This window comes from Chaetodon trifascialis, chromosome 21 (assembly GCF_039877785.1).
Source record: "Chaetodon trifascialis isolate fChaTrf1 chromosome 21, fChaTrf1.hap1, whole genome shotgun sequence".
NCBI classification, from domain to species: Eukaryota; Metazoa; Chordata; class Actinopteri; order Chaetodontiformes; family Chaetodontidae; genus Chaetodon; species Chaetodon trifascialis.
The window spans coordinates 12721444-12747597 of record NC_092076.1 but is presented as its reverse complement, the minus strand read 5'-3'; the positions used below and the strand labels follow the sequence as shown (position 1 = coordinate 12747597).

Genomic DNA, 26154 nt, shown 5'->3' with positions numbered 1-26154 from the left:
GTCCTTCTGCATCCAACCTTTTTGGTAGAAATGTGTAATATGCATGTGATATGTCTAAGCTTTCAAGGTATGTACAGTATGGCTGGCAGGTGACTGTAAGCAGGGAGTAGGGAGTAGCTCACACAGCTACTCCCTCAGATGGTGACATTTCTTTCCATTACTTACTTTGGAAAACACAGTGCTCACAGTTTCATGGTCTTTCTTGCACTCAGTGATTATATAACTTAAAACTGTGGAGATGCTGGCAGCGTTCGACGGTGTAAAGAGTAGTTCAGTCGTGTTCTCCACCAAAACACTCGCTGTGTGCCGCTGCTCATCTGCACCGTTATCAGCCTGGGAAACATTGAGGCATATCAAGACTTGTGCCAGAATAAACATCTGGACCGCTGCATGCGAGGGCAACATGAAGATTGGCTTTTCTTACTGAAACTCAATCTGTCTGATGGGTAAACGTTTTTAAGTCTTCCCAGCGTTGACTGACTCTGTAGATTTCAGTTTGTAAAAGTCTGGCAGCTCATATCTGCAGAGTAAGTGCAGGTGGGCTGACACATGATAGCTGAGGCTGACCTGCTGTAGCTTTCAAAACACTGTTGTGACTGTTAGACGCAGCGAACAGTGAGCACATCTCTGTGGTCTTCCCTCATATCTGTCAGTCCTTGAGCAGATGGAGCCGACTTGCCAGGCCGTGCTGGGTGCAGACAATGGGAACGGAAAACACTGGCCTTATAGGAATGTGTTCAAAGCGGCCAGCTCAGAGGACCAAATGTCAGACTGATGGTGACTAAGGTACCCTTCAGATTAAAAAAATATATATCTGTTCAAACTACAAATTCAAGGTCAAAGCTTACAAAATGTGTGCCAGAGTAGAACTTTGCCATAAGTATTCTATCAGTTTATTTTTCATAAGACTGTTTTGTCTGTCTCAAAGTAGCACTAAGGTGTTTTCTAAACGTGCATGGTGGTGTGCAAGAGTACTCACAGGTGTCCCCGTGGATATATCAGGCATCTGGGGAGGCCAGTTGTCTTGGATGCAGTCTCACTTCAGTCATCCAGAGAGGCAGAGAGGACAGGACCAACACCTGCCAGAGAGACACACGACGTCCTCGCTTCGACCTCAGGTAAACGCAATTGATAAGATCCATTTAAAATGATGCTTTTGTGCTTAACTCTGTGTGTGTGTGTGTGTGTGTGTGTGTGTGTGTGTGTGTGTGTGTGTGTGTGTGTGTGTGTGTGTTTGTGTAGAAGAGGGAGCTTGTTAAATATTGTCAGAGGCCTGTGATTATGAGCAAGCTATGCAGCATAAAAAAACAACTGTGATATTGTTGTGACTGTTACTGAGCTACATGGCTACGTATTTGAAGCCGTGGAACTCCCTAGCCTGTTAGCATCCAGGAGAAAGCATGTACATACTAAACTCAAAATAAGTCTTCCTTACCACAAATTGTGCAGATGATGCTTTTGCAAGCATCTCTTCACCTGCAGGTGTACCGGTGGACGACCCACATGGCGAGCCTGGCAGCTCTCTGCCTGCTGCTGGTGTTTCCACTGAGCAGCTCCCAGAGCACCCTGCAGTCTGGGCAGGAGATCGGTGCCCATCAGGGCCCAGCAGCACCTCCTCCACCACCACCACCCATAGGGGACCTGCTCAGAAAAGAGGAAACCACTCACTTAAATGCAAAGCGAACGTGTAAGTGTACTGCAAAGAAATGTTGTTCAGTGGAACTGCAAATATCCAACCTGCACCTCGTTCAAGTCAGCATTTGGCTAAATAACTCATAATAACTCATTTTGAGCAGGATTTGAGTGTGAAACCTCTCCCTCTGATGGTCTTCGTCATGTGTTTGTGCCTCCACAGATGCTCACGCAGACAAAGATAATGCCAAAGGGGCTCTGTTTATCGCTGCCGCCCTGGGAACCTGCGCTCTGATGGCAGCAGTGTACTGTATCTACAACAAGTTCTACACCAAACAGCAGTACCTGCACACCGAACTTAACGATGACTCAGGTGGAATAATAACTTCTTATTAGACTATTAAACTGAGTATTGATTTAGAGCCTGCGTTGCCTGCAGGGACTGAGCCGCTAACCTGTCTGGGCATGCCTTTTGTTTGCCTGTTTGAACATGTAAACATACGCATATCTCATAGCCAACACAACAAAGTGGCACCACAACAAAGACGACTGTCAACTGAAACCAAACTGACAACTATAAGCGTAGAAGCTTCTCACAGAGTGACAAAATGAGGCTAAAGATTGAAATAGCAACCGTCTCGTCATGAGCAGACACAAAGCGAGAGATTTCCATCCAGAGGAAAGTGGACTCATCAACATCCGATCTTTCTCCTCTCTCGTCTCTTGGGTGCTGTTTGTTGTAAAGCATCACAGGCCGGCTGGGTTATCAAACACGAGCGTGCAGTGTTGTATTTAGGGATGTGCAACGTGACTTCTATGAAGCACTTCCTGCTTGCTGCCATTTGGAGCCACTGATAAATTTTACATGGTGCAACTTTAATGCAAGAAATACAACAGCAAATGTGTATGGATGGTAGATGTTAGATATAAACACCATTAAGTTCAATTAATGCTGCTTTCTGTTCTGTCCTGTGAGCTAATGTCCATTACAGAAAATAATACAGATTTCAAGTGAAGTTTTGTACGTCTCTGCAGATTTAACCACAGACCCCATGGACCCTCCCCCTGTGTTTTTCCACGCCTCTGCTGGCTCCAGTGCGGCAGACGTGCGACGAGCCGGTTACGGCTCACTCTCCGACACTCCATCCATCATCTCTGTGCCACCCAGCCTGTCTCCTCCTCTCTCTGCCATGCCCTTCCCTCCCCTCTTCGTCTCCTCTCACTCCCTGAGAACTATATCAGCAAAGGATCTGGAGAAGAGCTGCATCTGATACTGAACGTCTGAGTTAGCAGTGTGACACTCTCAGTAGTTGTTTTCAGCATGTTCTTCACCACATACACACACACACACACACGTTTTCATTCTTTGCAGGCAATTTTGGCTAAAACAAAAACATTGCATCGATTTCAAACCCGAGGAGCAGGTTTGCACGTGCAGCCCCACTCAAACGAGGTGCTCTGAACAATAAGAAAATGCAGAAGAAACTATGTCAGCAACATTTGGGGATAGAATATAGAGGAGTCTGCTGTGATGTGCTAGCTGAAGTATCTCGTCCACCTGCTGCACCTGCCACTTACCATTGTTAACCCTGAAACACCTGACTTGACCTTCCGCTGCCTCTAACCACCACCAAATCTGCTCTAAACCCTCTCCCGTGCATCACGACCACACTGCATGTCTGAAACGTAGTCATGTGAGCCGTATGTTTGGATGGCTATGATAAACTAGATCTTTCCTGCACTTTATCTACTACCACCCATCCTTAGATCAGTAGTCATCCAGTATCAGAAGAAATAAACTGTCCACTGATGAAAGAAATGTTGTCTTGCTCATTTCTGCTTTTTATAGTCGATAATTAGTCCCGTGCTATACCTGACCAAGAGGCAAATGGATGTGATGTGCAGTCACTAAGCTAATTTCTTGTTATTTTCATCAAAGCAGCAGTTCAGTAGCTCAGGATCCTTTTTCACAGCACACACTTTGACTCGTCATAGTTTCATAGTATTTATTCATTTCATCATGTGCACCTGTGCCTCTCCTACTGTGACATGTTAAGATGTCTTCAGTGACAAAAGGCCTACTGCCTGATGCTTTTATTGGACTTTATTCCAGACTCAAGTGCACAAGGCTACCAGGTATTAGAATAAAGAAATATGTGTGCACCACTTCACATGCAAGGATTTAAAAAAAAGGTAAAGTACTTCCAGTTATTCCAGGTCTGTCTGCACGCTGGCAGATGGACAGGGGAGGGCCACACACTTTGCATTTCAACTGCATTTCAATATTTTTCTGTTAAACTCTAACTTCTTAATAAATGACACATCACCACATTACAGTAGATGATGCCATTTGCTTCCCTCTAAACTCTGCAAAGCAAACCAGAGAAAGCTCGCCATTGGCTGTTTAATTTTATTTATCCAAATCCACATGTCGCTGATGACTGCTGAAGATTCAAGATATTGAGCAGCTGTCACACCCTGATGAAGGATGTTGCAGTAGTGGTGCGCTATGGCAGCTCTGCCACCGTTAACTGTAGACGACGCAAAAGCTGTAACTTTTTATAATTCAGCTTGTCCTTTTTCCTTTTCCTAGACTGAAACCTCCGCTCTTCCTTTGAAAGAGAGGCGAATCCAGTCCAGCCCAGGGTCATCGCATCGTCCCGGGAGCAGCCTGCCCCTCCCGCGCTACAAATACCTGGGAACTCTGTTAATATGCCTCCATCGGACGGTGTTTACTCCAACTCCCTCCATTCAAGGCTTGCGCTCCAAGAATAGCCGCTGCTTGAACAGTCGGTGCTTAAAACGCCGGGCTGCGGGGAAGGAAGTGACATGCTACCTTCCACTCACTACACACACTTGGAGAGATTAGCGCGCAGGCAGCGGTAATCTGTTTTCAGGACCACGGCCAGAGACGCCGTTTGGCCACGGACCCTGACGAAAGTTGCCTCCGGGGCGCTGCGTAACCTTCACGGCCACCAAAGCATGTCCAGAAGTTCTTTTGGACGTTCAGGACTCTGGCAAAGTGGCTGACAATGTTTGCTCGGTTGATTTTACACAAAGGCAGTTGAAGCTCATTAAATCTGTGGACAATCAGAGCCGCTGGCTGCGGGTTCAGGAGTCTGCTGTTCAAGTCGAATCAAGGTTTTCTCTCTTAATGTGTGAGTGAGAATCACGGGGCGGAGGGGGTAGAGGAGAAGGCTGTGCGCTCGACCAGGAGCGCCCAACACTGCACATTGGTCGGATCCTGGAGCGGTGAGGATGGAGATCCGGCCGGACAGGTTTAAGGTCGTGGCAGCCAAGACTCTCGGGAAAATATACGGGTATGTAAAATCTCTCTGGGACAAAATGCCGAAGCATAGAAAGCGGCTGCCTTCACGTGTTATACAGAAAGGACAACTTTTACGATAAATTAAGCTTGTGGAGGGCGGTCTATAGGTGCTGAAACGTGGTTTTTAAATGAAAATTTGTCTTAAAAGAGAAGCAAACTGCTCATTTGAAGATCAAAACGTCCAGAGGCCTGGATTAGTGCGGGTTTGGGTGACCTGGCACAACATCTGTCCCTCTTTAGGCTACTGAATCTGTCCCTGCCATACGGATCCCTTTATAAGAGGCTGCAGTCATGCAAGAATTTCTGGGACCTGAAATGAGCCTGTCAAAGTCTCGTGTTCAATGATTTTGCTTCTGGGGACCAAATAAAGGGAATTAAGTTTCATTTCAGGCCGAAAGTGTAAGATGAAGCGCTGGATCGATGGCTGGATTCGTTTATTCCAGGCTTTTTCTGCACTGCTGTCACATTGTTCTATTACAGAAGCCGTGTCTCAGTTTTATGTGGATGTTTTAACAATCAGTGTTTTCCAGTTTCTACCACAAAGTTTGACAAAGTTTGTCTATTTAATCTGCTAAAGTCACTGTGTGTGTGGAGTAAAAACGGGCCTCTGACGGTGGGGGGGCTGTGGCCTGTTCTGTCACTGTGGGACAGTGAGCTTAGTGAGGCTTTTGAAAAACCTGTGATGAAGAGCTGGGGACATGGTGTCAAAAAAATGTCTTATTTTGTGGCATTTTAGATCCACAAGACACCCGAGGAAATAATTGTTTTGGGAAAAGTCCACAGCTCTGCAACCAGTCCAATTCTCAGTTAGATGGGGGAAAAAAAATAAAATAAAATGCGTGACCCGACATCCCCGCAGGGAAGGCGTGTGAGGTGGTTAGGAGTCTGATCAGTGGCGGATATCTGAGCGCAAAAAGGTGGTGATAGACACCCCTCTCTCTCTCGCTCTCTCTCGGGATTTGATGTAGCGTCTAAACACTTAAATCCTCTCCAGAAATAGCCTCTGCTCGTCCAAGCTGTCGGCCCACGTAAATCCCTGCAGGCCGTACACCTTGGCCACCTCTCTCCTCCCTCTCTCCGCCCGAGAGCTCGTCATTGTGTCCCCTCCCCCCCGTCCTCCTCAGGGCACCTCACAGCCACCCAGGATTAGGCCATTCGACCTACAGCAGAGCCCGCAGCGGCCTATAAGATTTCATTTCCGTGGAGCGCTCCGCACGTGCTCCCAGGTGCTCCCTCGGTACCTTGCTTCCGTGCGTAACGCGCACCGGCCCGTTCCCCGATGCTGCTCTCTGCACGCAACGAGTTTACCTGGAGCACACAGAGAATAGCAGTCATAGCTGTGCTCCTTTTTCCCTCTTATTATACTGCACTATATACTATTATACTGTACACAATTCTGTCCTGCAGCCATCCACTGTGTATTAGAGATGCAATCATTTTCAGAATAAATGAATCATTTGGTCCTCATAACATCAGAGAACAATTAAAAACAACTGTCAAAATTTCCTAAAATCCCAAGGCGATGTCATGAAATGTCTCATCTGACCAAAACCTAAAAATATTCAACTCACGACAATGTTAATACAAGGAGAAACTGCCAAATCTCACATTTCAGAGCCTCAAACAAGAGAATGTTGCAGGTCTAATCTATATATAGATATTTATAAATGAACACTGTGCCTGGATCCTCTGTGTGCTTCAGGCGTCTCATTCCTGAATCCTGTTCCCCGGTGAACTGCCTTCAGTTTAACTGTAAGAAACTGAAATGTGTGCATGTTGAATTACTCCTGATCCACAGTATTAGAGGATACGATTTTCAATCTTTCAATCTACACCAGTCATTTGACTCTCTCCTATCCGATGAGTCCAAGCTGTTGGCTCAACTCTGAACCAAGCAGCTGAACTGCCCTGACATTTGTCCTTGAGATTAACTTGGACGGAGAACCAGGAATACTCATTTGGCACAAAGGCTCATGTGAATTCAGCTTTCTTACATGTTATCAAGATTCAAAATCAAGTATTTTTCTTGGAGTTTAATTGGTTTACAGACGCGCCCCAACCTTTCCTCGTGGTGTGACGACCGCGGCAGAGAGAAGGTCAGCTAGATTGTAAGGATTACAACGGATTTTCTTTAACTCAGGGTCTGACATGAAAAGTCACTGCAGCAGATAGCAGATGAGCTGTATGGTAGGAAAAAAAATGTGAAAAAACAGGCACCTGCATTTCAGCCATTGTGTTGCAAAGGAAGAAATCTCCATGTGAACATCCACTGGATACCAGCAAATAAACTGGTGTTGAAGATGAAGCAAATGTTGTGAATTGTGTGAGACTATGCGCGAGTCAGGGGAGTTGACGGTAAAAGGCAGTGTTAAAGATGAAGAGGAGACAGGAAGAATGAAGAGAGAGAGGCCTGCTCAGACAAAAATAGTCCAAAAGAGCCAGAGATATTAATAATTCAAGAGAATCATTAATACTTGATCAGTGCCGGAGACTGTTAGAACCCCTGCTTACAGTTACTAATAGAGCATGTATGTTTCATAACTGTGTGGCTGTTATTTCCCAGTCTGCTTGCTGCTGGAGATTTTAGCTGAGTGCTTCGAAAAGGTAAAAGTAAAAACACATTCAAAGGATTTTTGTCATGTTAGTATCCAGTCTGAAGCTGTGATAATGGCCGTAAAAAGACATTTAGCGATCAGCTGACAGTGCTTTTCTTTCCCTGGAATTTCAGAATTGTGATTCTCGTTCTCAAGGTTCATTCAGCTACATATGTCTCATTGCTCATGTTGCTGTGCACCATGTAAGGCTGACACCAAATCTTTGTACAAACAAGGGATTTTGGGGTGTGTGTTGACCCTGATGGTCTTCATCAGTTTAAATCTCTGCACTATTTCTACACCTCCATCTATTTAATGATACAACATACCGGGGAGGGGAGTTTACTGGTTTAGGGGGCTCGTCTAACAACGCTACAGATCAATGTAAGACTTTTCAGGCCTGTTCTGTGTTCCACTCCGATGTATAAAGCAGTGGATGATTCTAACATGGAGGCCCGTTTATTCCAGTAGAAGCTGCGACAGCACATATACCGAAAAAGTTATCATCATTTCCTACGCCTGTGTCTTTTGCCTTATCACTTATTGCTGCATCTGACTGGTTGATGCACCTTAATTACACAGATAAAGCTTTTAAATGCAAGTGGCTTTAATGGTTTAAACTGTCATTTTTGTGCACGACACTGAGGACATTTTATTCATAGCTTTGTAGATGTTTTGCCAGTTATTTTGTTGTCGTAATGTGATCTTTCTGGGCTGTCAGGTGGCCTGCAATTTTAACTTTGGCTGCTATCAAAATTGTCACAGCATTACACTGTGCGTGGTAGCTTACTTGACCATTTTAAATCATTATTTAAATTCATTTGCTAAATATTTGTAAGATTCCAAGTTTATATGATGTCTACGTAAAAATTTTCACCCTCGCCATGTTGAATGCTCACAATAGCCACTGTGTGAGCACTCTTCTAACACTGCAGCCTAGTGGCTCAGTCAGCTAAGGATCATAATCCAGCTCATTTTTAACTGCATCACTCTCTATCCTGTACAACCCGCTGTCAAATACTCTATAAAATAGACCCTGTCCGAGCTTTATTCATTCTCTGCACTGCAGGATGTTTATTTTGGCCAAAAACTGCAGAACTGAGTCGACATATTTTGCTTAAGCACAATCAGCTCTTGCATACTGTATGCACTCTTGACGGTGGTTGTAAATTACACTTACCATACCAAGGCCATAGGGACATTTGCTTTTACTTCTACATATAGGTTAGAAAACGTAAGTATGTATAATAAATTAAGCTGTAATATAAAAGGGGCTCTGTGCTCTGGACCTGCAGGGCTCAAGTCTGATCGGAGAAGTCAGCATTGCACATGTCATGTTTAATAGATGCTCTGCTGCGTTTGGATGCATATTTGATGCCTGTTAGACTGGAGGCTGGCAGAGGTCATGGTTTCTCAGGGTTTCTCAGCAAGCCGTAAGAACACAGCTTACAGGCAGGAGCAGAAGAGGAGTTAACTACTCACCAGGAGGAGTTTCTGTCAGCACTGTTTGTCTTTTACTCACGTTGTACTCCTCACTGCCGAACAGTTCTGTCAGGAGGTGAATGTCTGCAATACAAAAATACCCAATATACAGTATTAACACCTTGAGAGGACAGAATAAGTCAAATATATGTCAGCGAGCTCCAGTGGTGGTCGGCTGACGAGACAACTGTTCTGACTCTCTCTTGTTAAGATGCTGGAGTTACCGGTCGAATTGACAGCGACAAAGATTGCCTGAACATCCACATCACTGCACTTTTATCAATCCTAGCTGTCATTCTCTGATACCTTCAGAGCAGGATCAGTTTTCACTGTGGCACCGGAGTTTAGAAAGGGCGAGGTTTGCTACACAGCTTAGCAAAGGGATGTTTCACCTGGTGCAGTCCAGATAACCACTTCAGATCATGTGACTTGAGTCTAAACTACAATTGTTTCCATATTACATTTTCCATTCGCTCCTTTCCTCGCAGAGCTCTTGAGAAGAAGCAAGAAAATGGCGAGACCATTGAGCTGTCGGCGGAGGGCCGGCCGGAGCTGGTGGAGGAGAAGGAGATGCCCATAGTGGACTGCACATGCTTCGGACTGCCCAGGCGCTACATCATCGCCATCCTCTCTGGCATTGGCTTCTGCATCTCCTTTGGGATCCGGTGTAACTTGGGCGTGGCCATCGTCAGCATGGTCAACAGCCACACCATCTTCAGAGACAACAAGGAGGTCGTAGTGGTGAGTGGCGGCGGATGAGGTGGGAACAGGGGTCTGAGTTTGTGGAAAAGGTCAAAAACAAATATTACTGTGTCTCTAGATTATTTATGTATGAGATAAGTGTTGAGTGAACACACACTATTGGCCAAAAGTTGGAAAACTTCAACCAATCAGATCAACCGTATAATGTAGGACTCTTGCCAAAGCCAGTCTTTGGTCTTCTTTCAAGGAAAAACTACTCTCCAGTACTGATATAACTGATGCTATAACAGCATCGACACTAACCTCCTGAGGAGCCGTCATTATCATTTTTCAACAAATAGTGGCGCTGTGGTTACACCTAAACCACGGCCGCCTGTAGCTGTCAGTTGTTCCTCATATGATGCAGATAGGTTCAAACCACTGCGGTTTGGCTGCAAGAGTATAACTTGAATCCTGGAAGATAGATTCTGGACCTGCATGATCTTGTGAATCCACCTGCCTCTGGGTCCTCAGAAAATTTGTCTCTAAATGTTACAGTCAGAACTTAATGAGTAGTACTAGACAGATAAATTCTCACCTCAGTGCATTTCAGGGATCAAACTCTAATTCAAGTATATGTACCGACTGAAATGTTTTCCACATGTGCTTGTCCAAACAGAAAGCTCAGTTTGACTGGGATCCAGAAACAGTGGGAATGATCCACGGCTCCTTCTTCTGGGGATACATAGTGACCCAAATCCCAGGAGGGTTCATCTGTCAGAAGTTTGCAGCAAACCGGTCTGTTAGTCCTCTACTTATGGCATGCAACTGAAAACTGCACATCCTTTTATACATACTGAAGGTGTCTTTCTTTCCTCCTCCAGAGTGTTTGGCTTTGCCATAGTGGCCACGTCTTGCCTGAATATGCTCATCCCTGCAGCAGCACGGATGCATTTTGGCTGTGTTATCATTGTGAGGGTGTTTCAAGGACTTGTGGAGGTGCGTAATTCTATAGCTTCCTCTTAAACACAAGATATGGGCGAAGAGGAAGATTTCTTTTTCTGTTTTATTCAGAACAGTTATCATAGTTTTTCTTCTCATTCCAACAGGGGGTTTCATACCCGGCCTGTCATGGTATTTGGGCAAAATGGGCACCGCCTCTTGAAAGAAGTCGCCTGGCCACGACAGCCTTTTGCGGTGAGTCCATCATCACCACACCTGCTTCTGTCTTTAAACAATGAATGCTCATTATAACTTTAAGAGACATTGGTCTCATTGCTGCTGGGTAATTAGTTGCTTTAAAAAACATAATAAGCAACTTATTTTGATGAGTGATTAAACATTATTTTTCAAGCCAAAATGACAAACATTTGTTAGTTCCAGCTTCTCAAATGTGAGCTTGTGCTTCTTGTCTTCATCACATATGACAAGAAATAGAATAACTTCAGGTTTTGAAACATAATTTGAAGACGCATTTTTGGTACAATTTTCTGAGAATATGAGTGATAGATTAATTGATATTATAAGTGTTAGTTGAAGGCTTACACACAGCGTTTCTCATTTTTCTAGGATCTTATGCTGGTGCTGTGATTGCCATGCCATTAGCTGGAATCCTGGTCCAGTACTCAGGGTGGTCATCTGTCTTCTATGTCTATGGTAAGAGACCCTTGACCCTTAGACTGGAGGTAATTGTTAAAACAGAGTACAGTAATCGGTTGGTGTGTGAGTACAGTGCATCAAAATGCTGATTTCAGTAGCTGTGTAGACACACCCATCACACACACACACACTCGACACATACTAAAACTGAACGGACGAGAGAGCTGCAAAAGGCCAGCACCATAAATATGAGGTGCAAAAAAAAAGCTCACCCGTTATGTGTGAATTCAACATTAAATCCGTCTGTAACAGTCAAGGCGTCGACCTCGCAGCTTGTTCTTTTTGACCTTTCCAGCTTTGACACTGACATTACTCCTTCTCTCGTTCCTGCCTGCCTGCCTACCTGCCTGTCTTCCTCCCTCCCCACAGGAAGTTTTGGAGTCATGTGGTATTGCTTCTGGTTCCTGGTGTCGTACGAAAGTCCAGCAGCCCATCCCACCATCACTGAGGAGGAGAGAAAATATATCGAGGAAAGCATTGGCGAGTCATGTCAACAATCAGTAACGGTCAGTGCGTAGAGAAGATTTCTCGGGAACGGTGTGATTCAAACTCACACACTGGCTGACAGTCACATTACTCATGCCCAGTCACTTCAAGCAAATGTGAAGGATAGGTACTTTTTTTATTTGTGTAGAGATAAATAAGCAAAGGCATGTATGAGTAAAACACATTCTTCTGGGACAGAAATTCAACACACCATGGAGGGCCTTCTTTACGTCCATGCCAGTGTACGCCATCATTGTGGCAAACTTCTGCAGAAGCTGGACCTTCTATTTGCTTCTCATCAGCCAGCCTGCATACTTCGAGGAGGTCTTCGGGTTCGAGATTAGCAAGGTAACAGAAACCGTGATGTGGACTGTGGGTTATGAGCAACACTTTCTCTATGTACAATAACATAATACTGCCTGGAAAGATTCTCAGATCTATTACTTAAAAATATTTTTTCCCTCTCATATAGGTGGGCATAGTTTCTGCACTTCCCCACCTCGTCATGACCATTATAGTGCCCATTGGTGGCCAGATTGCTGATTATCTGCGCTCCAACCATATCATGACCACCACGAATGTCAGGAAACTTATGAACTGTGGAGGTAAGAAAGGGCCAAAATGAAGGGAAGGCAAAATTAGATTTGCAGAAAGGGGAACACAGATGTACAATACAAGCAATGTGGCTGACTGGCTGTGCCTATAATAGCAGGTCTTTTTCTTCCAAGAGGTCAAAACTGTACCCACATGGTCAAAGTCTCATCTAAAATGGCATTTTACAGCCTTTTCTGGATATGATTAGACATTTTTCTGAGCACTCTCATTTAGTCAGAAGGCAGATTTTAGTCATGTGAACCTGAGAAACTGCACAGCGGCTCATTGGCTAGTTGGGGTCAACTACAGTGTTTAATAAGCTGGTGTGAAAAAACATTAGCTGCAATAAGGAAATGATGACTCACTGAAAAGCAGAAGCTCTGCTTCTGTCGGCTTTTCTGAACCACAGAGAAAAACCAATAGCCAAGTCAAATGAGGAACCGTGCAGTGTTCATATGACTTTGTGGGATGGTGTCAGTTCTGGGGTGATGCCGGGTTACTGCTCATTCAACAGCATTCTACGAAAAGAGGGAACAGTGTGAAGAAGAAAAACAGCCTTCAGTTGACTTATATAAGCATGTTGTATTGAGACACCACCGTGTTTTCGATTAACGTATTAAAAAAATTCTTTGCTGTTGTCTGTGCTGTTTTGCTTGTCTACATCAGGGTTTGGGATGGAGGCAACCCTGCTGCTGGTGGTGGGCTTCTCTCATACAAAAGGTGTTGCCATTACATTCCTGGTCCTGGCTGTGGGCTTCTCTGGCTTTGCCATTTCCGGTGAAACAATGTTTTTATTCTTCTTTTAAAAATAACTGTTCTGCACACATTTTGTGGCACGCATCACCATTGCCCCCATCTGGATCAAAAATCCACATCAGCTTTTAGCCACAAATATTCAGTAGACTTTGTAGGGCTTGTGAATATTTCCTATTTCCTACCATTTATATGCTAATATTGGATTTACCCTTCCTCATAAGGTTTCAATGTCAACCATCTGGACATTGCACCACGCTATGCTAGTATCCTCATGGGTATCTCCAATGGTGTGGGCACTTTGTCCGGTATGGTTTGCCCACTTATAGTCGGTGCCATGACGAAGCACAAGGTGAGAATTTATTATGTCGTAAAATATACCCTAAATCACATTTCTGTTCTTATTTTGTAGTCTGAAGGGTTTTTTTCTTTTAACCATGGATTATTGAGCAAACATGCATGTCAGATTGCCTCATTTCACGCATGAACAGTGCACTGCCGACTGAGTTTGGTCATAGAAAATGTTTCATCCGTCTGAAATAAGAGCAGAGGTATCACTTCCTCAGAAAGTGCCATTTTAGACGTCTGACAATTTGAGATTAGCTCAACAGACCAGCACTTAGCACATGTAGCTACAAGACATGCAGACTCTTTAGCAGTTCCAGTCACAAGTTCACGCTTTGATTGGTTTGATTTAATGCATGAATATCTTCCTAACTGGAAATGGTCATGGAAAGTGAAAAAGCCACTTTTTCCCTGCTTATAATCTCTCTTCCTCTGTTTTTCCTCTCATCATCCTTTGATAGACACGGGAGGAGTGGCAGGGTGTCTTTCTTATTGCCTCACTCGTTCATTATGGAGGTGTTATATTCTACGGTGTGTATATTCCCCTCTTAATTTCTGCCTCCACTCTTTCTTCCATAACCTGAGTATTACACTGTTTAAGTATGCAACAATCTATGCACTGCCCCTCATGTAATCTTCAGCAGTTTGGATTAGCCCCTTCTCTATGTAAAATAAACTCTGATCTTGTCTGTGTCTGTGCTGCAGGCCTCTTTGCATCAGGAGAGAAGCAAGCTTGGGCGGAGCCAGAGCAGCTGAGTGATGAGAAATGCGGCATCCTGGATGAGGATGAGCTTGCGAACGAGACGGAGGAGCTGTATCGCACAAGTGGCGGAGCAGGCTACGGAGCCACGAACCAGGGAGCGGATCCCAACGGAGGCGGAGGCATGGGAGGAGGAGGCTGGGTCTCAGACTGGGACAAAACTGAGGAATACGTCCAACCAGCTGGAACCAATAATTACCTTTATGGAGGAGAGGGGGACCGAGAGTTCACATAAAACCAGCAGCATCCCCCGCAGCCTTCAGTGAGGCAGAAACAGTACATCAACAGCGTGGAGTTTCACATGATGGCCTGGAGAACTTTGGAAGTGTGGATCTAAAAAGTGATGTAGGTGGGGACCATTTTCAGCAAGCCTGACTGTATTACTGTAACTGAACTGAATCCCAAGAGACACAGCAGTGAAGGGGAAGACGGCGTTAGTAAATGTAAAATGTGTGTTTGTGTGTGATTGCAGCTGTGTACATTGTGTGAGAGACAATCTAAGTCAGAGTGTTTTAGGCCTCCCTGCAATCACTCTTGGAGGAGGGCTGTGTTTTAGGCCTGGCGTGGCTTTCTTTGATGTTTATTCACTGTAATAACTGTAGGAATTTCTATATTACCTGACAGGATTTGGATTTCATTTGTATGCCTCTCACTTGTATTTGATCATTCAAGACTACAAATCTCTTGGTGCACATCGGTCACAAGCACATTTCTGCTGTTGGGTGGAAACCTGTCGAGTTTAATTGGTTTTAAAAATGTTTCATAAATGGTTGTAGCATTTGCACGTCCACTGAAGTCAAAACGGGAAATCACTGAAATGGAGCTCCGAGGTTTTCACACATTATCAAAGCTTTTTTTTTTTCCTGAAAACAATGTTAAGTTTTTTCCTTAATGTGCACACTTTTAAGAAAAAGCATGTTACTTGTGCCAATACAACAAAATATTTTTGCTCTGTAGTATTGGTTTACTCCTCTACTGACAAAGTAATTGAGCACCTGCAAATATTACTGTGCACAGCTCTCTGTGACGTCTATATAGCCCATACATTTGCAGCTGTAGCATTTTAATTTCCTCATGCAAAAATGTTTTATGTGCAAGGCCTCGAACCTGTCTGCCTGCTGACAAACTGGGGAATAAAAATGCCTCATATAGGACATGAAGGAATAACATTATCCAGGGTAATAACAGTCCTATATCAAATTAGGTTCTTAGTTTAGAGCCACTCTTATCCCTTCCTCAAACTCCAACATCTGAATTTTGTTAAATATTCTTTACAGGTAGCCTGTGCTTCATTAATGTTACTCTATCATGTTACTGTTGTGTTCAGGCAATTCATGCTTTAAGTGTTAACATCAGGTAAAGCACTTTGCTGTCGCCACATAACCGAAGAAGCCCGACACACGCCGGTCTCTGTTGCTGCTCTGTCACAGCAGCAAAAGCCCAAAAACCAGTGAGCCGAAGCTGCTGTGCGGTGCCAGTTAATATGTAGCATATGTCGTAGTTAAAAGCTGCCAATCTCATTTAAAGATGGACTTTCATTACCCTTTGCTTTATTTTAGAGTACAGCAAGCTGAAGGCAAGTTAAACGATCAGTTGACTAAGGACCAATTGAAAAATAAAAGGCCGATAATGGACAAGAAAACAGTCATTTTCACTGCACATGAGCAGTTTGTTTTATTTGTTTTCATTGGTAGATGTTGTCATGTATCTAGCTAGCCCCAGAATGACGGTTAAAGATGAAGAAATATCCCTGTGTTAGATCCTGAATGATGTCACTTTGGCTGACACTGTTTCATTGAGTGGGGTTACTGATAGGTCAATTATTAAATGTTAGGGTTTTTACTGTTTTTGTCATTTTTCATTAATTTCTTGTTGAAAAGTTTTGTTCTGGATTTGAAACCGTATATGTAAAAGTCATGTACATGTGGAACATATAGCATAATAAAACCTAGAGGTGTTAATTCCTGTACAATAATTACAGATATTCTTGGCAGTGAATGCCTCTGCATTGCTCCTGTTTTTAGGCTTTAATGTTTGGTATTATATGCATAAAGTATCTTGTAAAAAAAATTAGATGATTATAGCTGCGTGTTACCTTTTTAATCAGTCTTTATTTTTTATATCACAGCACCTGTTCTCCCTGTTTGAGCCCACTTTCCTTTGCCACTTCCCAGATTCAGGCACTAACAAGTCTGTAAACCTTAGGATACAGTGGTTTCATGTTACCCATTATGCTGTACTCCTCTCTAGACAGCGCATCGATCACTGAGCTTAAGTGTAAGAGCATGGAAATTAAGGAGAAGAAAAATAGATTTTGATGGCGCCAGAGCATAGAACGCGTCAGTTCTCCTCAGCCAGCAAAAGGCACTGAGGGTTTCACCCTCACTGTCCTGCTCTGATCTCTAAAATCAATGGGATTATCCTGCATCCATCTGCCAGTGAAAGAAATACTTACTTGAATGTAAATCCAGTTCTATGAGTTGCGTTCTTACTCCATCGAGGCTCCGCCTTGACACCCTGAGAGAGATCTTTGCACTCACCACCCAATCATGAGGTAGAAACCGCACACTATACACCACTGTTCATCTTCCTGTTGAACTCAGCAGTGAGAAAAGAATTGGGGCCAACTCGGCCTGTGGTTAGAGGGCTACAGACACAGACGCGCCTGCAAAGACACAACAACACATAAGTGGATGTGGAAGGCCAGCACATGGCCAGGGAAATATTCCTGTGACCTCAAGTGAATGTGAGGCCTGAAGAGGGCAAACAAGCTAATGATCCTGGTGAAGTGTCTGCACCTTCAGGTCCATGGTTATTCATCTGAGGGCCTTCTTACCACACGAAAACAAGGGGGAGATCCGCCTGCACACCATGTGTCCCATGAGTGCGATGCACAGCAAGCCTGACGGTTTCTTCGTCTGCCATGACACGTAAGCTCAGGACTCCTCTGCTGGCTCGGTGACTGGATTCTCAATTTGACTCCAAAGGGCTATGAGACAGTGTGTCCCACTCCTCTGCAGGGTTTCAGGACATGACGTCCTTGTGTCAAAAAGCCCCTGCAGAAAGGTGAATACTCCCCACAGTGGGCACAGGGGGGTTTGGATGCCTGTTGAAAACACCTTACCTGCTGCCATGTCTCCTCAGCTGCTCACCTGTGGTGTCAGTCCTTTTCCACACTTAGCCACACCCACCTGGCCGCTCACCTGATCACACACCTGAGGCTCGTAGCAGTCAGTGCAGTACTTAAGCTGCTCTCCCACGCTCACTCAGTGCCAGATTGTTCTTCACATCATTCAAGACTCTCCAGGACGGTTTTCTCGTTTTCTCCAACACTGCCTGATCTTCTGCCCTCTGGTAAATACCTCAGCCTTCTGTACATGACTATGTTTGCTGTAAGGAGTTTCTCTCTGTGGCCATAAAACGCCATCAGCCTCCTGAGTTTAAAATATGGACAGTCCAAAAAACAAAATATCTAAATTATTTTAATGCTGCAGCTGATAACAGTGGAGCTTTTTATTTTTTATTTTTTACTGTGCATAGACTATTGCTGGGTAGTTTTGAATCATGGCCTTATCCATAATATTACATCAGAATTCATTTGTTTATTCTAGTTTATATTATTAATCAGAACCTCTAAAATAACTGAAGTTAATATAAATAAATGTAGTGGACTTAAAAAGAACAACATTTGCCCCTGAAATGTAGTAAGTAGAAGCAAAAAGCAGCAGAAAATGGAAATACTCGAGTCAAGTACAGATTCTTTGGTGCAGCTTGAGTACAGCATTTGAGTAAATGTACTTAGTTCACCACTGACAGTGTGGCGAGGAATGACAGATGAAGGCTGAAAGCTCACAAGCAAACGAGGCTACAAACAACCCATAAAACAACAGGCTCGCTTCGTTTGCTCCATTCAACGCTACGCAGTTGTCAAAAGTAACACCACAGCCTTTTCAAACTTTATTTCTAGAAAAAATATCATCCAATACTTGTACAAAGGAAGTTGTAGGAGGCAGTGAGGGTATACATTGTCATACAGTATAAAGTACAGTGTATTTGACATTAGGAAAAGGCCATCCATTAAAATGTCTGTATAAAGCTCTCAAAACTGTAAACCACGTTTCGCCTTTTGTCTCAGGAACCAGCAATATAACGTTCAAAGACGGCCTGGTTCTATTTACTGTATGGAAATAAAGTGATGGTTAGGTTTCTGCTCATGGCCGACAAGTTGAACTGGGTTCGCTGGTCTTGTTTTTGAACTGGCTGACCTAACCTTACCTTTCTAAGGACTTTCAAACAGTTTTTTTGACTGGTTTGACCTTGATTGTCATCATTTAGCAAGATTATCCCTGTGTTGTACGTGTAATGACCTCCAATCCTTGAACTTTCATTGGCATAAATTGGCTGAACATACCTAAACATGCATTTTGTGATGAAGCACTTGCACTCATAAAACAAAACAAACGAATGTAATTAAAATGTACTTATTTCAGCACATTAAACTACAACAGGAATGAAGTTCTCTCTTAAACTACTGCATATTAAGCTGATATCTGGTCAGCATACACACTGGAATATAAAGTGCTTTTACATTTTAAAGCAAAAGTGGCATCTATACAATATTATGACATTTCTTATGTGTACAAACAATAAAACCTAAAAAGTGTTGGCAAGGAAAAATACATTTTTTGCTTGAAAAACATGAACTTGCTCACCCTCTTCCCATCACTGAAAGCTGATTTTTAAAATGTTTCATCGTGCTGCTATACTCATAAGAAGAATAAACGGCTAATGCTGTTAGTCGAAGCTTTCTGTATGTATAAGGAGTTTCAGGGTTGGAAAAACTAGTTGATAGTCAAATGACTGAAGATCAACTAACATAATACCACTTATTCACTTGACAGCTTGACTGTGTGTGAGGCTTTGCTTACTTTCACTGGAAACATTTTTTTGTTTTTGTTTTTGTTTTTCTGACTGTTTGACAAAATGAATACATTTCTCTTCTGGTAAGATCTGATGGCAATTTACATTTTACAGAATATTCCATATACTTAAACACTGACAAATATTATGCAGCATACAGGATCTTACTTATTGTGCTATTTGATAGCCTTGCTCTGTTTTAACTTGACTTTTGTTAAGTTACTTACATTTTCCACATAGCGCTGATACCTTTTGTCGAATCATAGGATTTGAGCTGACTTCACCTGACTCTGCTGGTCTGTGGGAAATGGGACTTTTTATCAGTATAAAAGCTGCTGAGACTCCTCTATCTTTTCATGACTGAGTCTTCTGCTCCTCTGACTTTGCCTACTTCTTTTCCTCCACTACCTCGCCTTGCCCCACTGTTTGGTATCACCCCTCTCCTCCACCTACCCCCTCCATCCCCAGGGTGTGGTATACCCCCTCTTTCACTCCCTCTTTCCTTAGTGCTTCGTATCCCCCTGCTCCTCCTGCTCCTCCTGATGTCCCCTCCATTCCCAGGGTGTGATATACCTCTGCTTTCACTCCCTCTTTCCTCAGTGCTTCGTATCCCCCTGCTCCTCCTGCTCCTCCTGCTGTCCCCTCCATTCCCAGGGTGTGATATACCTCTGTTTTCATTCCCTCTTTCCTCAGTGCTTCGTATCCCCCTGCTCCTCCTGCTCCTCCTGCTGTCCCCTCCATTCCCAGGGTGTGATATACCTCTGTTTTCATTCCCTCTTTCCTCAGTGCTTCATAGCCCCCTGCTCCTCCTGCTGCCTCCTCCATGGTGTGGTACACCCCTTCTTTCATTTCCCCTTTCTTCATTGCTTCATATTTATTCTCTTTCTTGTCCTCCTGTGCTTCTGGGTGAAGGGTGTCGTACTCGCCCTCCCTTTGGGCACCACGTGACTGCTGCAGTGACTCGTATCGCTCATCACCTTTATCTCGTAACGTTAACCCCACATCCTCGTATATTGGTCCTAGAAAAACCAAAAAGAAGTGCTATGTGATGCCTTCAGTGTGCTTACAAAAAGTGGAAAGAAGTAGAGGTTACTCACCTGTGCCATTTCTCTTTTTATACCATAGAAAATAAGCTGCAGCTACAGCTGCTAGACCAAGAATCACGAGCACGATTACCACTACAAAAATGGTCATTATCGGCGGTTGATCTGAAACAGACAGAACGTGAACATATCATGACGGTATGAAATCCCTGTGACCCTGTTTTAGCTCATATTAGTTGAATTCCCATTAGGGGTGTTTGTATAAAATAGGTCTGGCTGTCAGTACTTTGAAATATGAATTGTCAATGTCCAAAGTCCATCAGCAGGAACTTACACTCATGGCTGTTGCTGAGAAGAGACCTCCCGCCATTCCACACAGCTCTACATGCATAAGAACCGCTCTCCTTCGGGATCATGAATCTGTGGTTTAAATTTGGGAGCATTACTGGTTGACCGACGTCATCATTCTTGTACCAGCGATAGTCGGCGCCGCCGGGACAACGTGTACAAGAACACGACAGGCCCATTTTTTCGGACAGAGACGCCTTCACAGGAGTCGCTGAAAAGGGACAAATGAGGAGACGGACTTTAAATGGAGAAAAGACTGCGTGTGTCACACAAAAGAGGGAGACTTCATTCTGTCCACCTGCGGCTGTCGCAGTCGAACAGCGCTGGTTAGATATGCACACCTTGGACAAACACAGGTTGAGAATCAGAGGTCATATGGTATGGCTGTCCTGCGGTGCGGGCCTTGTGTGTGAAGGTGGCATCACACTTATATTTTCCCTCTGTTTTTTCTGTCACGTCAGAGACTTCGTAGATTGGACTTTTACTCGCTGTAATGACTGTATTGTCTTTGTAGAAAACAGCCTGGGTGATTTGATCTGTGCCCCAGACAAGGCACCTCAGAGTCAGACTCTCCCCAGCTACAGCAGGCAGAGGATACATTTCCAGCGATACATCCTTGTCTGAAAGAAGAAGACTGGATTAGTTTTACCCAAATCATTTAAATGACTAAAAGGAAAAACAAGGTGGCGAACATATTGAAGCAGCCACAGTAGAGACCAAAAACAGATCTAAAAATCTGCTGGATGCATAAATATGCAACTGTTTGCTGTAAAGTTTGCCATAGCAACTTACAGGATAATAAGCTGATGCTGTGCTTAAAAAAAAATCTGTTTTTGCAGCTTTAAATGATGGTATTTAGAAAAAACTACAGCTGAAAGAAGAGATAAAAAGATAGCCTGCCACTATGGTCGCTGCTGTGGCATAGACTTCCTTGTCTTTTTTAATGCATTGGCTGCATGTCTTTAAATTTAAACAAGCTGGCAGAAGAGAAGTGGTCAACATGAAAGCAGATTTAAGATAAATGCAGTGTATGAGGGACTATAATATCAATCCATGTAAGAAATTTGAAGCAAATCATCTCTTGGAACAGTGTGTAAACAGTCTTTAGCCACAGAAATGTTCCAGTATAACAGCATTAAAATAAGCCTACCTGAGGTCCAGACTATGATTTGGTTACTTCTGTGTTGCTGGAGAGCATCAGTACACCAGAAGATGGTCTCTGGGACATACAGACTGTTGGGTTGAAAGTCCAGACTCACACTGTCATTCTTCAGCCTCAGCTTAATCCTCTTGGTCTGTGCTCCTCTGTTGACCCAGCACCTCCACCCCTGCAGACCATCTTCGTTCTCAAGCTGCAGGATCACCGAACCTCCAACCCGCATCACTGGGTGGCCCGTCTTGATGATCAGTGAGGCTGTGGGAATGTATTCTGAAAGGCAAATAACAGATGATGCCATTGTTTGCATTCACAGTTTTATTTTGACCTACTTCACGTGGTACATTTACCGTTGACAATGACGTTGAAACTGTCACTTCTCAGCCCATTGCTCTCACAAACATAAGAGCCTGAGTCCTTGGCGGCTGCAACTGCTATCTTCCATGTTTTGTCCGTTACCAGTTGCTTCTCATTGTTGAGGTACCACATCACTGTGCTCGGTCCTGTGCCAGTGTCACAGCTCAAATAAAGTAAGTCCCCAGAGAAGATCTGATCCAATTTGGGTGACATAGAAACTATGGAGGCAGGAGACAAAGGAAAAGAAGAAGAAAAGAAGTCTTCATTTGGGCATTTGGACACCTGCTGCACTTCATGTCATTACAAGAAGCTACAAAGGACTGTTGCTGCCACCTATGGACATCTGACACCAGTGAGAAGCAGTAAAATTGAGGTATTTGAACTTTACTTGAGTATTTCCATTTTATGCAAATATATAGGCCTACTTCTACTCCACTAAAGCTGACATCTTTTGCACGTGTGTGAATCCTGATTACCTTGCGGCTTTTGCTGACATCTTGCCAGGAGCACGGACGCTGTCACAAAATAAAAAGAAGGTTAATTTTTTATGACTCATAACACAAAGTTTACATCTGTCTCGGCCATTTAGAGCAGAGCATTTCAGACACTGAGTCAAAATTCAAAATGATCACTTGCATCTTCAAATATTTGACTTGTGATTCAGTGTGTGCTCAGCTGTGGTGATTCTTCCCATGGATTTTCAGTTAAAAGTTTAAGTTTATATATATTTGTGCCTGTTGTAACGCAATGAGAACGCTAATAGATGAAGAGCTAAGAAGCTAAATTGATGACTACCTCATCCAATTTTAAACAGGTTTTAGTCCCATGCATCGTCTCTCACACCATCAACCTGAAGGCACAAAATATTTTTGACTTTTAAATTTTCCGTGGTCAATTAAAGCATTATTTATCTAGAATACATTCCACACACATCACTTTTGTTTGTTTTGGATGTGTGTAGCTGTAAATGTAATCTAATCAGTATGAGCAAACATGAAAAAAGAGTCGAGAAAAGTTTTCTACAACTTCTAGAAGACATTTGGTTTAATGCTGTAATTATGTAAAATACAAATATCTGAGCCGGTTCTGAGCATTTATCAATCATTTTATTGTAATCCATGTTCTACACAAAGTGACTAACAAACGTACAAAAGTTCCTCAAGTTTCCTCAGTTTTCCTCACTTAATTTCCTCAGTGTTTTTGAATTTGTGTGTGTGCGTATGTATGTGTATCTCTTGTGTCTATTATTTGTTGAATTGCTTTTTATGTAAAGCACTATGGGCTGCTCCTTTGTATGAAAAGTGCTCTATGAATAAAGTTTGATTGATTGAAAAGTTATTCATTCATTTTAGAAAAAAATAGATAAATTAAATGTTCAGGAACATTTTTCACATATTTCTTATATATAAAAAATGTTATATAATATAAAATATTTATCGTTTACTTGATGCTGCGGTGCAGAAAACATCTGTGGGTAAAATGAATTTGTATAATTTCTGCTTCGCCTGTGTGTATGACTGTTGTGTTCATATTTAAGCAAAATATAAGCAAAGCCTCTTTCAACATCATTTAATGGAAAAAGTGTAATATTGTTGTTTTTATTTACATGATTTTTCAGTTTTTTACTGCCAACATTTTTCTAATCTGATGCAATGCATGATTCATTTTAAAGGTGATTAATAAAATGTTAAATGAACCCTGACGTGAGTAATCTGAAGGGATTCATTCCAGGGAATGAATCTACATGCCAACATAGCAAAAGCCAGTGTCTGTGTAAGTGCATACATAATCAGCTTTGAATTGTTCAGCAATATAGTTAATTAGAAATTGTGCTTAAGTTGCACAGATGCTTCTTTACTGTCTAATTTGTTATTTCTATTACAATAGACAAATATATTTATATTACTGAATCTCACATTTAAATCTCATTTTGTTTTAACTTCTATTAATCCTGTCGGTAGATGATGAAAATTGACTTTTCAACCAACACCCTGATCCTCTCACACTGATCACCACAGGTCAGTGTGAGAGTATTTACCACTGAGGGCTAACTGAAGGGCACCTCAGTGATTTTTATGGAAGCAAAACTTTTACATATTTGTTAAATGCAATTCAGTAGAGACAATGCAGCTAAATGTAAGAACATTTTTTAAATGTCTTTGCAATTGAAAATGGCAGAACCACCTTTATTCCCATCAGCAGCCCTTGTTCATGTTTCATTGGGTCCTTCTTACCTGCCAGGAGCAGTAGATGCTTTATCCCCATCATCGTCCTGATACGACAAGAACAACTGCAGTGACTAAGTGCAGAGAAGTGACCACACTCACAGACTTTCAAGTATACAGTGATGTAAAAGGAAGTTGCAATGGGGAGGGCAAAGAGGCCACGTGTGCAAGGATTGCAAGACATAAAAAAACAGTAATAAAGGTTTCCTGCATGTTTAAAATATACTTCCCCTCTGCAATAATATTTCCCCTTAGTGGTAGATGAACAACTTTTCATAGAGGGGGTGTGAGCGTGGTCATTTTTGCAGAAAGAGGTCAGGAGATATTCCATCATCAGTTGAGGGTATTTATTAACACACTGATAAAATAGAGAACATGTGCATGGATCTCAGTCTACTGGGAAATCGCAGTCTGCAAGCAGTTAGCTACAACCACCCGCCAGAATGAGAATGTTTGACTTATGATTACACAGAGTTTAAAAAAGAAATGTGCAGGTATCTAATTGGTCAATGCAGGTGGGGGTCACCATGGTTTAGACTTTAGTGCTCCCTACTTGGTCCACAGGCTGGTCCCAGCCTCTTAGCACATGACCCATCCAATCCATAGGAGACAGCGCCCTGAAAGAGATGACGGCTAGATCCTCCTCTGTATGTAAATTATGTGTTACTTGACACAAGGTATGTTTTAGGATCCTCTTTTATTTTGGTAGCCTTAGTTCCTGTTTTATTTTGATAGCCTTCCCTCTTGTGTCTCAATTTAATTTACTTCCTGTATGTTTCCCACCTGTGTGATTGTGATTGTGTCCACCTGTGTCTGTTCAGTTCCCCTCTATTTAAGTCTCTGTGTTTCTTTTGTCTTTGTGGGATCATTCCCCTTGCGTGTGGTTTTCTTGTTCCCTGTTCAGCTGTGAGTATTCTGGCCTAGTCCTTGTTCTCCCATTTTGGTTTATGAATTGTTGGTTTTGCTGGCCTTACCTTTTGTGTTGTTGAATTTTGAACTGGTGGATTTTTGGTTCCCTTCTTTTGTAATAAATCACTTTGAAGCTTGAAGCTCAACATCTTATTGTCAAGTCTGCACTTTTGGGTTCACACTCTAATTTTTCCTTGCTCAACGACCACCTAATCATAACAGAATGATCCCACCAAAACTGTACCCAGCAGAATTTTTTCCTTGTTTGGAGGAGACGAGAGATGTGGAGTCTGTTTTTGAATTTTTGGCCCTTTATGTTTGGGACGACTCCTTGGACCCACAGGAGGCGTGGGTTGCTCTAACCTCCTTAGAGACGTTGATATATAGCAAAACCTGGTTTTGGAGTCATCCTGCCATGCCGAGGCTGTGGCACGGGACAGACTCCCTTAAATACATGCTGAAAGAGGAGTTAGTCTGTGAGTAAGCAGTCTCGACTCCTAAGCCATCAGACTCCCAGCCTGCTAGCCTCCCACCCACTCCAGTTCCTGAGTCGGCTAGTCACCGGCCTGCTAGCTCCCTGTCAGCCACAGTCCATGAGTCAACTAACCACAGGTCTATTAGTAACCTGACATTTGCAGTCCATAAGTCAGCTAGCCCCAGGCTTTTTAGCGGCCTACTGACTACAGCCGGCAAGCTAGATAGCCAACAGCTCTCTCCCCTCCAGCCATGTTCGGTGCTGGAGTTGGCCAGCTTGCTGACCCAAAGACAAGAGCTCTCCATTCAGGGGAACGCGGATGGCTTTCAAGATGTCCCCCACAGGAAGGAATGGGGTCCGCAGACATAAGGCCACGAACCAGTCCAAGCCTCAGCCTCAGCCCCAGG

General features: G+C 43.2%; 3 protein-coding genes across 3 annotated transcripts; 1 reads left to right on the top strand and 2 right to left on the bottom strand.

Annotated features, from left to right (window-relative positions):
* The first annotated feature begins 4460 nt into the window (after positions 1-4460).
* Positions 4461-16338, top strand: LOC139349969 (vesicular glutamate transporter 1-like). Its single transcript, XM_070991048.1, has 13 exons — positions 4461-4952; positions 9525-9777; positions 10397-10515; positions 10602-10716; positions 10827-10914; positions 11287-11373; positions 11746-11882; positions 12061-12210; positions 12335-12467; positions 13123-13233; positions 13434-13561; positions 14016-14085; positions 14260-16338. Exons 1-13 carry the CDS (start codon positions 4891-4893, stop codon positions 14547-14549), a joined length of 1743 nt encoding a protein of 580 aa, XP_070847149.1. The 5' UTR covers positions 4461-4890; the 3' UTR covers positions 14550-16338.
* A 3324-nt stretch (positions 16339-19662) lies between these two features.
* Positions 19663-20436, bottom strand: LOC139349823 (PE-PGRS family protein PE_PGRS47-like). The gene is made up of 2 exons (XM_070990821.1): positions 20332-20436; positions 19663-20253 (listed from the first exon to the last, which is right to left on the bottom strand). The coding sequence occupies exons 1-2, from the start codon at positions 20426-20428 to the stop codon at positions 19667-19669; spliced, it is 684 nt and encodes a 227-aa protein (XP_070846922.1). The 5' UTR covers positions 20429-20436; the 3' UTR covers positions 19663-19666.
* Positions 20437-20579: 143 nt separating this feature from the next.
* LOC139350040 (uncharacterized) lies at positions 20580-24437 on the bottom strand. The gene is made up of 6 exons (XM_070991132.1): positions 24373-24437; positions 22615-22653; positions 22132-22356; positions 21776-22054; positions 20967-21245; positions 20580-20836 (listed from the first exon to the last, which is right to left on the bottom strand). The coding sequence occupies exons 1-6, from the start codon at positions 24404-24406 to the stop codon at positions 20580-20582; spliced, it is 1113 nt and encodes a 370-aa protein (XP_070847233.1). The 5' UTR covers positions 24407-24437.
* Between the last annotated feature and the right edge of the window lie 1717 nt (positions 24438-26154).